Raw genomic sequence first — 13,934 nt, forward strand, 5'->3', positions numbered from 1 at the left:
GCAGTGCCGGCCCACAGCCAGAGCGAACCTCTGGCGCGGGGTGCCGACGAGAAATGAACCTAAGTGCGGAGCCATGAGAGCAGTCTGCACAGCGCCAACTTGCTCGACGTGCTCCATCCTGTGCACCGTCTGCAAATGGAGCAAGTTGGAAAAATCTGCTCCAGCTGCATTGGCCGAGAGGCGGCTGGGGTGGCGTTAGGTTACTTCACCACGGGTTATTCCGGGTGGAAAAATGAGTGTCACTGACCACACACTGAGGGGAGCGAGCTTCTGAGGTCGGTGGTCGCTGCCAGCCGGCACGTGCCACCACCTGGCTAATAGGGGCCGTAAATTGCAGAGAGCGCACCAACTAGTGGAGTGCTGAAAGGCGATACGGGTCTTCTTCGTTTGAGGAAGACAGCTATGTGAGCTAAGTAAGTTCTTCCTCCTTCAGTAATTACTTCACGTTACTCGTGTGACTAAATATGTGTAAAAAGAAGAAGAAGACAATTTCAAGTTTCTTAGAATCATCAGTACTACTTATTCGCAAAAGCATCACACTGCGTGCGTCTAACGTGTGTATTTTGCAGTTGCATGCAATCACACTGCAGTCATGTACTCACTGAGTCGCGATATCTTGTAGACGTTGACAGTGTTGATGACAGAGACGGTCGGGTCGAGCACAAAGTCCAGGCTGGGGTTGCGCTGCTGTTCGCGCATGGCCGCCAACATGGCTGACTGCAGCTGGTCCGTCTCGGTGTCGAAAATCACCCCTGTCGGCAGACGCGGCCACAATGGTCAGCGATGATGGCCCGCCTCTCAGCGCCGCACATACGGCCGCCAAGTGATATTGCTGCCCATTACACACGCCCACTAGATTGAGCGCGGCCGGCGCGGCGCTGCTGGCTCTGCCCGACTCCTCACAGCGCAGAGACCACGGCTGCAGGGAGCGTCCCCAGACACCGCCCTCACTGTCCGTTATGAACACAACGCGACATGATTCATCAGCGCCGCGCGGCCCGACCGTGCAGCGACAATATTTTGTCCAGTAAATGTTCGGCCAGTGCTGCGCAAAGGTCACAGAACGCCCCCAGGCCCGCTGAGAGCCGTGGGGAGGCTCAGAGCGCGGTAGCTGTATTTTCGACTCCGGCGCGGCGGCCAGCACCCGGCGATACCACGTCATGGGGCAATGTGTCACTGATAGTGGATTCGCTCAGATAGTGCTGAACTACAAAAGACATAATTTTGGTGGCAGCTGAGTGTGGAAACTTGGGCCGCCGACCAATTATAGCAGCGCTTCATGGTTTAGTGTCGAATGACAGACGGTGCCGTTGATTCGGTACCACAGCTTCTCGTAAACAGACGGCAGTGAAAGCAAATAGGCCACAAACGACACCATTAGGCAGCTCAATGAGGGCGTTTAATCAATTGTTTTACTATACGTGCACCATAACATTGACAGGTTTGTGCCGGTAAAAGGTGCCAATCAATTAAATATCAGAATACTTACCTTTGCACTAGAAATTCGAATCTTCTTCAAAATCGTCGTGGTTACATAATTTTTGGGAAAATAATACTTTCTCCGACCAACATATACTCTTCATTGACTTCAAGGTTGTAGCAATTTTATCATTATGCTTTATTACGTAACGAGTAACGACCTACATCAGAAGTGATGAGCCCCCAAGGCGGCAAAACATACGGCAGCGCGTGTCAAGCGACAGGTGTCTTTTCTCAGAAGCCCGGGCCAGGCAGGGGTCACGCGATCTTCCGTTGGACATGACAGGTCGACAGGCGAAAACGAGAACATTGTATGTCAGCACGACATGATAGCACTGGGGCCCATGTGTAACGCGGCCACGGCATAGACTTTGATAAAACGTAACTTCTTTATAACATATAAGACAGTGAACTTGCAGTAGTCAGAGCCGCTAGTATTCCTTAGGTAGGATCATTTTACTCTTTAATCCGCATTACTCAGCCTAGTTCCAGAAGTCGGATCATGACTAATTTTTGTATGACGATTCCATGCTATTTCATGTTTAGGCAGCGTATAATATTTTCTTTGCAGCAGTTTGTTTTGCTATTTTCTTCTCAGTCTCAACAACATGAACCAGGAAATCTATACTAAATTATTCTTTTACCACTTGGCTCGCAAACGGACCTCTAATGCGCGGCCAGCACAGGGTACGTACATCACCCAGTAAACCACCACACAATGGAGCGAGATACGGCCGAATAACCCCACCGTGCGGCGACGGTAGCGCCGGGAAACTCCCCCGAGAGGCGAGGGGATCGGCACCGATCATACGAGTCGAACCCGGACAATGGAATTGGACAGCCGTCTGAATATATTGCAGCGATCTGACGGATCGATTAGGCGGTGGCCGGCCGGGGCAGCTGTGCAGGCGGGAGACCGGGCCGGGGTGCGGGCCGGACCGGCCTGCCGGCAGTGCAGTGGCCGTCCAATATATGTCAGCCGGCCACTCGACCAGCCTGTGTGCTTGACGCCGACCTGACGGGAGTCTGAATCGAGCCGTGAGCGCCGGGCTGAGATCCAAACGAGACCGGCTAGAACCCACCTCGGCAGCACCCACCCGACTCACTCCGAACGGCTAGCCAACACCCTGCACCCGCAACCACCAGCACCCTTCATCACACCCGCCGTTTCATCCCACTAACACCACGCGGCACGCCCCACCAGCACACCCATCACACACCATCCTGTAGGCGACCACACCTCATCTCCGTTCCGTGCTTCTATCCTCAGGATACAGAAATCCTTCTCCCCCACGCCGTAACCCCCCTCCGGGCTGGACAGGCAACTTTATCTCATGCGGGCTGCTCCCTTGGAGCGGCACCGCTGCTCCCGAGGGAGCGCACCCCGTAGCCGGGTGCAGTGAGTGCCTTGGGGCTGGGTGGCCTGTCCTCTGGACGGGCTCAGCCCCGGCGACTCACTAGGGTGCCTGCCCAGACCAATGTCTCCCCCTATATCCTATCATCCTCCCGGCTCTGAAATGGTCCCATTGGACCGAAAGGGCCTAACCCAACAAACAAACAAAAAAAAAAACAAAAAAAAACGACCACACCTCATCCCATATGTACCCCAACAAACCCACCTCTGAACCCTTCTAGCACCGCTTGCACCCTCTAAACCCGTCGCACCCCATGGCCTCCGGAACACCGCGTCCCAGCGCCCATATCAGAGCGGACGCCGCCACTGTCGCAAGCTGCAGGTCACGTTTCGTCGAAGTGAATACATATTGCATTAGCCGGGCCTGAATATTAGCCTTAGCCGACCTTTCGATTCAGTGCGGGCTAGTTATGTATGCAGATTACATGTCATGACTAGTGATGCCCGGTTAAGGGAATATTTGGAGCATGACCGAGTGGATATTGATGCTTTCTCGTCGATGCATTGAGTGCAGGTTGAACCGAATTTATGGCGTGCTAAAACGGAAATGAATGGCAGTCTTAGGAAAGTTATAAATGAATATGATTTAACGAGAGCAGGGCATCTACACCAGGTTTCATTTCAGGGCCATGCTTTTATCTTTCGGCGTTTGTTTGATGCGGTACGTTTGTTTTATGCGATACTCTGTTTGGGATGTGTTCAAATAAACGAAAAACGCTATCGATTCAAAACAGTCTTCCAAACGGCCCAAACAGGCTCTCTCAGACCTTTCAGCCCGTATCGGACTTCCAGTTCCGTGAGTACTGAGATGTGAGATAGCCTGTGAGATAGAAACGATAAAATAGCATGCTTTGGAGCTGTCTATGGGACCACAAAACTCAATCAGCCACTTCCCGGATTTCCTGTTGCCTTAGCACGTGTTGCTGCTGTCTCATATCGCCTGGCCTCCCTCCGAGCGTGAAATATTGCCGTGGTAAACCGCCACGCCGGGCTGGCTTCAGGCCCATCACAGCCCGCCGGCGCGGCAGCTCACAGTCTCTGCGCTGCTCCGAGGTGCCTCCGCGACAGGAGGCCGCGCTGTCAGAGGCATTGGGGCGTGAGCGGCTCCCCGTGCACTCCGCTGGTGCGTGCACACCCGTCACGCCCGGCGCACGCCAGCTCATCAGCCGCTCACCGTGCACAAAGGAGGAGAGCTCTAGCATTGATCGGGAGCCGACACTCATACGGAAGTGGAGCTAGTGATGAAATTGAAATTGATACCCATTAATTAATTAATAAATGTGCGGTAATAAATTAAATACGATTCCGCTATCGAGTAATACATGACGAAGCAGCCATAAAAATACTTTCCCACATTTTTAGATAACTTTTGCGAAGCTCATTTTTAAACTAGACTTGGCTTGTGATTTTTTTCCATTAAACGATCTCGCGTGTGGTGTTCAGTGGGAAGAACTCCTACTTTTCATAGGATAAAACAGAAATACAACTGGCAGTTTTTATGACAACCAACCACCTATTCTTTGGACATCTCTCGTCGGTCCTGCGGTCCTGCCTTTCACGTGCTCTCCGATTGGTGAGTTTGCACCATTTGCGTTTGGCGGCGTGGGTCGGCCATGCTCCATATCTGAGCGGCCAGACCTGCTGACAGAGCACGCGGAGACGGCGGTGGCCCAATCAATGGACCCAGATGGGGGCGCCGGGGCTGGGTCGGCGACCAGGCTCAGGCGCCATCTGCAAACAGAGCCTTGACCCACTGATCAGCGAGGCGATAACTGAGCTTTTGATTGCTAGCACATGTTGAACTTTGCCAATACTTGCAATATTTCATTTATGGTTATTATGGCGTATATTAGTAAACTGACACATGCCGCATGCAAGAGGATAGCTTAGGTGGGAACTTGTATAAGTCTTTATCTTCCTGAGAAGCGGACTTGCAATCTCCACTCCACTCTCATCAATTATATCCGCTTTTCGAACAGCTCTGAACAGTTGTTGCGATATTTTCCGCTGAGATGATTGCTTTCCATCTGTCGTTCTTGCTTTTCGAGCCATTTTATATTACCGCCATAGCGAACTGCAGCAGCGGTATTATTTTACCGCCGCTGTGCGTTGTGCAGTTAACCCGCGACCGCCTGGGGGGGGGGGGGGTGGGATCCGACCCCCCCTCCGTTTTTCTTGAATAACTCATGAACCGCTTGCGCTATCAACTTGAAACTTGGCATACCTTCTCCCCCATCAATTTGACGTCTCCTGTGCAATTTTGAAGAAAAAAATTCAAATTTTTTTTAGATATACCGATTTTAGTGATGTACCTATATGACGTTTTCAGTCAAAAAATGGTAAATGTTTAAAAAATCGCCAAAAATCGAGGTTTTAAGAAAATTGCAAATTAAGGACATCAAAAGACGCAGCTCAACAAGTTCTTTAAAATGGCTATCTCGGATTTTCCATAAAATGCATTTTTGACCCCTAAAAATTCAAAAAACTATATTTTTTGGAAAACAGCTAATAAAATCCAAAATTTTGAGAATTTCCAAAAAACCGGAATATATGTTATAGAGCTCTACTAGAACATTAGATGTCCCAAAAACTTTCTATCTTGATTTTTGACCCCCAAATTGTAAAAAATAGCTCCAACATGCATAGGGCATGGTGACGTCATAAGCATTTTCGCGAATTAGAGGCACTTCTGAACATCGCATTTGAAAACAAATGGCACCACTAGATTCCTGGGACAAAGCTCGTCTACAAAAGTGCATTTTTATGTCAAAAATAAAAAGTTGAAAAATTGACTTTTTTCTTAGCCCTCGTTTAGTTATGTATGGTATAAACGATTTTTCATGCTTTCAATGCACACTTATCACCAGCACAGTGACTTTGGGTCACATATAACCATTACCATCGGATTTGGCGTGAAAAATAAGCCATAAAACATGTGTCGCACGCCCATGTAGCAGAAAGTGAAAACCGTGACCTTTCGTGACCTGACCTGACCTTGACCCGTACTTAGTATGACCCCTATACGCACATGGTACCTTCACTAGGTCTTTGAGGTCATTTGTGGCGAGTTTCGAGCAGCAGCTATCAATTCCGCTGTCCGTAAGCCTAATCATGTAAAACCCCTGAATTTGACCTTTGACCTGACCTTGACCCGAAAGTTGACCTCAATCTTAAAATCTTAAAACCCTCGCCCGCACATGCCATTTTCCCATCCTAGAACGCACATGGGGGGGGGGGGGGTTGCCACCCCCCCCCCGCGCCATTTCGTTCCTGTTGGAGATAGAGCTTAGCGGTAAAGACCAAAAAGATTCTTTGGGAAGAGACGAATCCAATGATACCCAGTTTTACATTCTCAGGTCAGTCATTGACCTTCCAGGTCAGGTCAAACTAAAAAATATTGCTGTTTTGGGTCACCGTTGGATATCAAGTGCGCTGCTTATCAAATACCGATGACGATGCTGTTTTCTGGTGCCAAGCTAGCTAGAACCTCTTTGTCACACTACCCAACCAGAATTTTGCTGCTGAGGTCATTTCAGGTCAAGTTAGGTCAAGGTCAATTATATGTGTTTGTATGTCTGTGTGTGTCTGTGTGTATACTGATGTGTGCACCGATTGTTTTTGGGTCCATATTACATGAAATCATGATCTGAGAAGCTTTTACCAAAAATGCAGTCAAAAAACTTCACAAAAAGTAAATTCAGCTTGCCTAAAACGCAATTATCTTAGATGACCTAGGTTGACCTTGACCCTCACCTTGACCCCTGTACATCGTCGAACAACATGTTCCATGATAGGTGGGAGGTAAGACTGGCAAAAAAAGGCCGAAATCAGGGTGTCAAAAGCTCACAAGGCCCATGGCAAGCGCAAGATGTGGAGAATTGGCCATTTGGGTCATGACATGACCTGAAAAATAAGGTCATATCTCCGAAACCAAACATTACAGAAACTTGAAATTTTCAGTGGACATCAAGAAAGGATAGAGGAGCAGCTATACGAAAAATCAGCCTTCTAGCTCTAAAAATGTTGAGTGCAGAGCAGAAAGACTACCTGGGGGGGGGGGGTGGCAACCACCCCCCCATGTGCAGGCGAGGGTTAAGAGTGCTTTGGGAAGGTCTCGTAGAGACCTTTCGAACGCCGCCTCGCGGGGCTCGATACGACCATTGGTTCTCGAGATAACAGGGGGGGGGTCGGATCCGACCCCCCCCCCAGGCTGTCGTGGGTACGGAAATAGCCCAGGCGGTGCCGGGTTAACTACTCTCCTTGCTTGTTTACCAGTCAAGAGTAAGACTGATTATTGATTAAGCCCAGTCTAAGATTCAGCCACACGAATTACATCTCATGTTTCCTGAAATGCTTTGCATATCAGGAGTTGCAGCACGTGCCGCTAAAACTACAAAGGCGCCGCCGCACTATGGTTGGAAACGGCCTCACGGATGGCCGGGGGTCAACGCGAAAAAATGTTTTGCCCATAACTTGTTAATGCGTAGACCGACTGCGATGAAACTTTGCATAGGTATACCAGTGTCTTTCGTGCATCATACAGTAACTCAGAAATAACGAGGTCACGTCACGTCACGCGTGTGTGACGTCATCATTGCAAGTATGTTATAAGTCGCCTATGTCTTTCGTTATGTTATCGATATCGCGAGGCATTTTGAACATGTTTTGAATACTGCTATTACTGAATGGATATTGTTGTTATGCTTTAGGGCGAGAAATATCAACGTAGTGACGCACAGTGTCTTACTATTGGTCATAAAGGGTCAAAAATTTGGAGAAAGAGTATTTATGATTTTTTTTAGATTGGGCATAAAAGTAAGAAATAAAATGACGATCAAATGACAAAACATGCGTCAGATTAACCGGCAGTTGCTGGGGTATTTCCCCATCCGCCGTATGCTGGGGGGGGGGGGGCGTTCAACGCCCCCAGCCGATAACTCGCGAACAAATAGGCGCAGCGAAACGCACGAGGCGCGGCAAACGAAAGAAGAACGCGACGAGACGATTCACATGAATACTTTAAAGTTGAATTTCGAGGTCACAGGTCGGGTCAAGGTCAGGTCAAACACTTGAAATCAGGCTTTCAGTAGCATGGACTTTAGAACCTCGCAATCGGTGCCTCGCGTTTCGCGTTTCGATTATATCGTTATCAGTTGGTCCTAAATAAATTCAGTCATCAGTTAGTCCTAAACAATCTGTCACAACTGTCACAACTGTCACAACCCTTCATATAAGTGCTAAAAGAGTGTCAGATCAATGTAGGGGTCAGTCAAACATAAGCCCTGTTTCCATGACACTACGGACAGGATCGGATCGGCGAATCCGGATCGGCGAATCCGGATCAGCAGTGCCGTTTCCATGACCGATCCCTCCCGAAACGGGATTCGCACCGGGATTGGCCGATCCGGATCGGCTTCTCTAATCCGGGATTGGTAGACGTAACTGGCGCGCTGCGGCGATTTACTTCATAATTCCCTTCATAACGTTCTCAAGCTAATGCGAATCAAGCGGTAAGTTGTGTCTTTTCAGGGAGCTGTGCCACCGTTTGTGCGCAGAGACTACCGACTGGGATTCAGCGACCACGCTGTCAGTGTTAAAGACTGTACGGCCGGCGGCGAGACTTTACCCGGCCGGTGGCGAGACTGTACCGCCGGCGGCGAGGGTCCCCGCCGCGGCGGGTAGGGGAGACAGCGCGACCTTGGCGCGTCCCCTAGTGTCGCGCGGTGCCGCTCGGGGAGGGTGGACATGGGTGTGCTGAGTGTGTAGTGTCGTCTGTCGTCTCCTCTTGCGACCATGTAAGTTTCTGCCGTGCTTTGTAACAATTGGTTAAGAAAATTTATCCCAATTATTGCAGCAAACATTAATGCAGACCAAAACTGGCGCCGAAACGCTCAGTTCAAAATGGCGGCGGCGCCGCCTGCCGCAAAGGGAATAGTGCTGCCATATGCTGCCAAAGTGGGATCGGCCTCTCTAATCTTCTTTTTGAATCCGGATTACCCGATCCGATCCCCCAACGCGAAATGTGCCGTTTCCATGGTCGTTTGAATCCGGATTCGGAGCTAATCCGGATTCAGAAGTGTCATGGAAACGGGGCTATAGGCCACTGGCCAGGGTCAAAGTCAGGTCAATCAGGTAAGCACATAACCCCGAAAATTAAAACTGGTACCTATTCGCAGCCCATGCATGACACATGATTTATGGGTACTTTTGGGCGTAGAACACGATGGTGACATTCATTTTATCATACGAGTACGTGGCTGGTTGAAAAAAGATCAATTTCAGAAATGCATGCATCATGGTCAGGTCGTGAAGTAGTCACGAGAAATTGCCAACATTCAGTTCAAGATTTTGGAAAATGTAGAACGATGATCAAAAACCATAGATAGCCATTTGATTTGCCATGGTATTGGCAGTGTAATGGCGTTTACAGCATGTCTGTATGTCTGCTCTGTCGGTGGATATCCATATCCATACTCCAGGATATCCATACACGTTTGCACGATATCCATACTCCAAGTGCAGGGGCGAGCAGTTACTTCTTACGAGGGGTGCGGAGTCGAAGTCAGAGTCGGAGTCAGAGTCGGAGTCGGAGTCAGAGTCGCCCAGAGTCGTGGCAACGAGCCAGGAGTCGGAGTCGGAGTCGGGGTCGGTCAGGAGCCCGGAGTGGAAGTCGGAGTCGGTCCGAATCGGAACAGCTCCATCACGACTCCGAAACACTGGCAGGGGTCCGGAGTCGGAGACAGAGTCGGCCGGAGTCATGGCAACGAGTCAGGAGTCGGAATCGTAGTCGGAGTCGGATTTGGCGCCACCACGACTCCGCAACCCTGCTTCTTACCATCATTTATAAGGATAAGCGATTGCAAGACTGACGAGCCGACCTGGTGCTAACGAAGCGACGGGTAGGTACGCCTCGGGAGATGAAGCTTCACGGACAATTTTGCGCACAAGTGCGCAGTCTGCTTTTACGTTCCCCTTACGCAGAATTGAACAGAGATTTATTCTGCCAAAAAGCTCAATGGAGGTCGATGGAGAACTTTTTGTATGTCCAATGAAACATAAACGTAATTTTGCAAATATTGCTGTGGTGACACTGCAAACAGAATGCAATGCCGTTCCTGATTTTGAACACGCATGGGAAAAAGAGTCACTCCACTCGATAGCCAACATAACAAGGATTATTTTGATATATAATAATCCAGTTTTACAACGTCATGGAGGTACTCCACATGCTATCACCAGCGCGGTTGTTTAAACCTTTGACGGCGCACCAAAAAAGCCACTATCAGAAACTCCCGATTCCACGTACAATAATGGAGACTAAATGCGCAACTAAATAATTTTTTTCTGCCCAATTCAAAACATTTCATCAATTTCCAACAGAATGACACCCCAAATATACATATATTCCGAAATTGCCCCCGGCCATCCGTGAGGCCGTTTCCAACCATAGTGCGCCGGGGCGCTGTCCCATCGCTGTCGACTGCCAGTGACCACGTGCCGGCCCGAAGAGGGCCGTTATCTCCCCTGGCACAGCGACCCGCTCCGTCAAAAGCACCCATAACGCCGTCGGCATGCCCGTCATAGTGTCACATCCCAAACACTATCCGTCAGCTCAGCGCGTCACGACAGCAGGTAGGTGGGTGCAGCGAGAGAGGATATTGCAAACAGGCTATATCACCGTCCATAACATTGGTGAATGGTGATGCATACGAGTTCATTGTCAGCTGATTATCAGTACAATGTAGCGTTGAAAACACATCGTAGACGCATTGTCAACACAAAGTCGGAATATCATCACCACATCATCGTCACATCCCAAAGCAGCACCCACAGCCCAGCACGTCTCATCCAGCGCCGTACCGCACTCCCCCAGCACGTCCCCGGACGCACCGCGGCGCGCACGGCTCCGCCCGAGTCCCATGGCGGCGGCTTAGCTGGCCGGTAAGTTGAGCCGCGTCTCGGCCGAGCCATCTGACCAATCGATACCGGCACCGGACAATAATCGACATTCTCCAAATCCGCCGGCTTCGGCCGCATTACGGCCGGGCCGGTCAAGCTGCCGTCGCTCCTCCCGGCACGGAGCATTGAGACCTGACTCAGCAGAGACCTGACTCAGCGGCGCATTGAGAATGCCTCCATGGCGCATTGAGACATGACTCGGCGACGCGTTGAGACCTTCCCCACGGCGCATTGAGACCTGCATCTGCGGCGCATTGAGACTTGCCCTCTCGACGCATTGATACTGTGCCTCCGCGGTACATCGAGACCTTCCTCTGCGACGCATTGAGATCTGCATCTGCGACGCATTGATACTTGCCCTCTCGACGCGTTGAGACTGTGCCTCCGCGGTACATCGAGAGCTTCCTCTGCGACGCATTGAGACCTGCCTTCGCGACAGGCAGCGAGCGCGACTCAGGGGTCCGCCATGACCTATGGCCGAGGCGCGGGCTGGGCCAGCAGAAGGCGGCGCTGGGCCGGGGACCCGTCGCGCGTCAATTTATCACCGGGCTCTCTCTGTCGCCGGCAATCATTTATAAACAGCTGAAGCCGGCGGCGGCAGCCAACTCTTGCCGCCACTTGGGGTTAGCGTTTGGCCTGACTCTTGACACAGCACCGCCCCAGGCTATACAAGAAGATTACTCCAGCTGGAGAGAGGGGTACCGCAGAGACTCACAGGATATGAAAGAAAGTAATCACGAGTCGCTTGTTCAGACTTCACTCTGGCGACCAAACAACACAGTTTTTGCGCGCCAGAACGGGCATGTATTAACTTAAGAACTCAGTCGTCGTCACTGAAACTTTGCTGGCTCGATGACTTGGAACTAGTTAACATCGTTTGAATGATCCAAGCTCGCTACCACAACTTTCGAGTCGTCCTAGGTTGATACTGGCAGGCAGCTAGCTTGCTCTCTTCCCCCCCTCTCTCTCTCTCTCTCTCTCTCTCTCTCTCTCTCTCTCTCTTTCTCTCTCACTCTCTCTCTCTCTCTTTCTCTCTCACTCTCTCTTTCTCTCTCTCTCTCTCCACTCTATGGTTTTAAGTATGAATAGTTTAAAGTTGTTCTACATATATATGTTACGGGTCATATGCTAACTTGGGCAGTATGCAAACTACCCGGGCAGTATGCAAACTACCCAACAGCCCGGGCAGTATGCATACCGCCCGGGTAGTATGCATACTACCCGACCCCTTGGGCAGTATGCATACCGCCCGGGCAGTTTGCATACTGCCCGGGTAGTATGCATACTACCCACCTTTTCTCTCACGGGCAAGATGTTTACTCGGGCAATATGCTGACCGTGGCCCGTGAGACTAGATCATGCAATAGCTCACATATACATGTCAATGGCAGACGCTTTAACCCGCTCCGGGGCGGTGCTCGGCGCCAGTCGTGCCGGGCTGGGGGGCGGTTGAACACCCCTGCTCGACTCCCGTGCCACTTAGCGGAACAGAAGTAAGCGGCATGTAAGATGCGGTAACCGGCATTCGAAATAGCGTCAAAGATCATGACGAAAGTGCCCTAGTCATTTTTAAGGCCAGGTCAAAGATTAGGGCAACAGAGGTTATCAAAGATCAAATTTCGTCTTTTTCATTTTTTAAAAATAAATTCGCCCATAACTCAGAAGATAGGAGAGCTACAGCGCCGCAGAAAGACGCATTCGATAGCTCTGTTAGAGTTTTCTGGAATAGGTACTCAAAGTTGATCTAAGTTCCAAATTTGACCTGAGGTCGAGGTCATGACCTGACATGAAAAGGTCATGTTATCAGCCGCTCCTTATCGTCGAACTGAACACATCTAAGGTTGTTTACATGACCATCGCTCCAACACGTCTCCATAAAAAATAATGGTAAAAGAACTGCTGGAGACCTTTTATGACCTGATATGACCTCATGGTCATAAAAGGGGTCACAAGTGCATTTTTTTTCGATTCAGTGCGTCATATTTACTTGTATGTAACCCGATGTTTGAGAGTGTTTAGAATGACGTTCAGCAAAAGGGGCGTCCTCCAACTTTCTCCTGTCAACTTTTTAGGGAGACTGTGCAATATTGACTTGACCTAAAAGTCATCGGTATGATATCAAAATTCAAATACATGCCTTTTGAACCTAATGTTACACTTATTAGTCGCTTAAAGTTTCAAAGCGATCGTCAGGTCGGTGTAGCTATGGCGAGCATTCCAACTTTTTCTGGGGTAAGGTCACTTGACCTGACTTGGTAACCCGACCATAACAACTTGTAACGTCTTACATGTAAATGGTTTCATGTAACATTAGCTTTTGAAACTATGATAACGCCCTCTACAGGTCCAAGTGTCAAACTAAAGCCAGCGAGTGATGGCACTACAGATATGTCGTCATTTCAGATGAAAGTTACTTGTTGGCCGCTGGCAATGAAATTCAATGAAATTCTGGGGAAATATTTTACATTTTTATATTCAAAACATTATTTCACTCTTCGATCGATCAATCACGTTTGACGGGAAAAAGACTTCGCAATTAAACTACGTCACTTTTTCAACGTTAGTCCGAACCTTTTGAATAGAAGGATTCACAGGGACAGAGCCCCCGCTAAGCGAAGCTTGTTGCGGTAACCCTGCCCTCTACCCTCCGATCGCGCAATTCCTGTTCTATGGCAGAATTTGGAGTCCAAAGTTTAAAGTGCGCACAGAGCCGCGCACGGCCGGTCCTCTTACCGACTTCGCTTGGCTACGGGCTACGGCCTGCCACAAACCGTCATATCTGTAAGGAGGCTCATTAAACGTCAATCGCCCGTCGCGCTTCGAACCCGGACTGTTATAACCGGAAACGCGTGCTCTCACCACGCGGAGTCCAACGCTCTAGCGACTGAGCTACGGGACCGGCCAATACTTATAGAGCCATTAATACTTTTTAAAATGGACATGGAATACACAACTTCAAGACAAGAAGCGGGCAGTATGCAAACTGCCCAAGTTTTTGGGCGGTATGCATACTGCCCAAGGGGTCGGGTAGTATGCATACTACCCGGGTGGTATGCATACTGCCCGGGCTGTTGGGTAGTTT

At 49.8% G+C, this 13,934-nt stretch overlaps 1 protein-coding gene across 2 annotated transcripts in view; it reads right to left on the reverse strand.

Moving 5' to 3' along the window:
- LOC122367499 (glutamate receptor 1-like) overlaps nucleotides 1–748 on the reverse strand; it is a 45,685-nt gene extending 44,937 nt beyond the window's left edge. For both annotated transcript variants that reach the window (XM_043340608.1, XM_043340609.1), the window contains exon 1: nucleotides 603–748. In XM_043340608.1, the coding sequence (XP_043196543.1) occupies nucleotides 603–711 (109 nt within the window). In that variant the 5' untranslated portion in view covers nucleotides 712–748. The remainder of the gene's footprint in view (nucleotides 1–602) is intronic.
- Nucleotides 749–13,934: the final 13,186 nt, after the last annotated feature.

This window comes from Amphibalanus amphitrite, unplaced genomic scaffold (genome assembly GCF_019059575.1).
Source record: "Amphibalanus amphitrite isolate SeventyFive unplaced genomic scaffold, NRLGWU_Aamphi_draft 000874F_arrow, whole genome shotgun sequence".
Taxonomy (NCBI): Eukaryota; Metazoa; Arthropoda; class Thecostraca; order Balanomorpha; family Balanidae; genus Amphibalanus; species Amphibalanus amphitrite.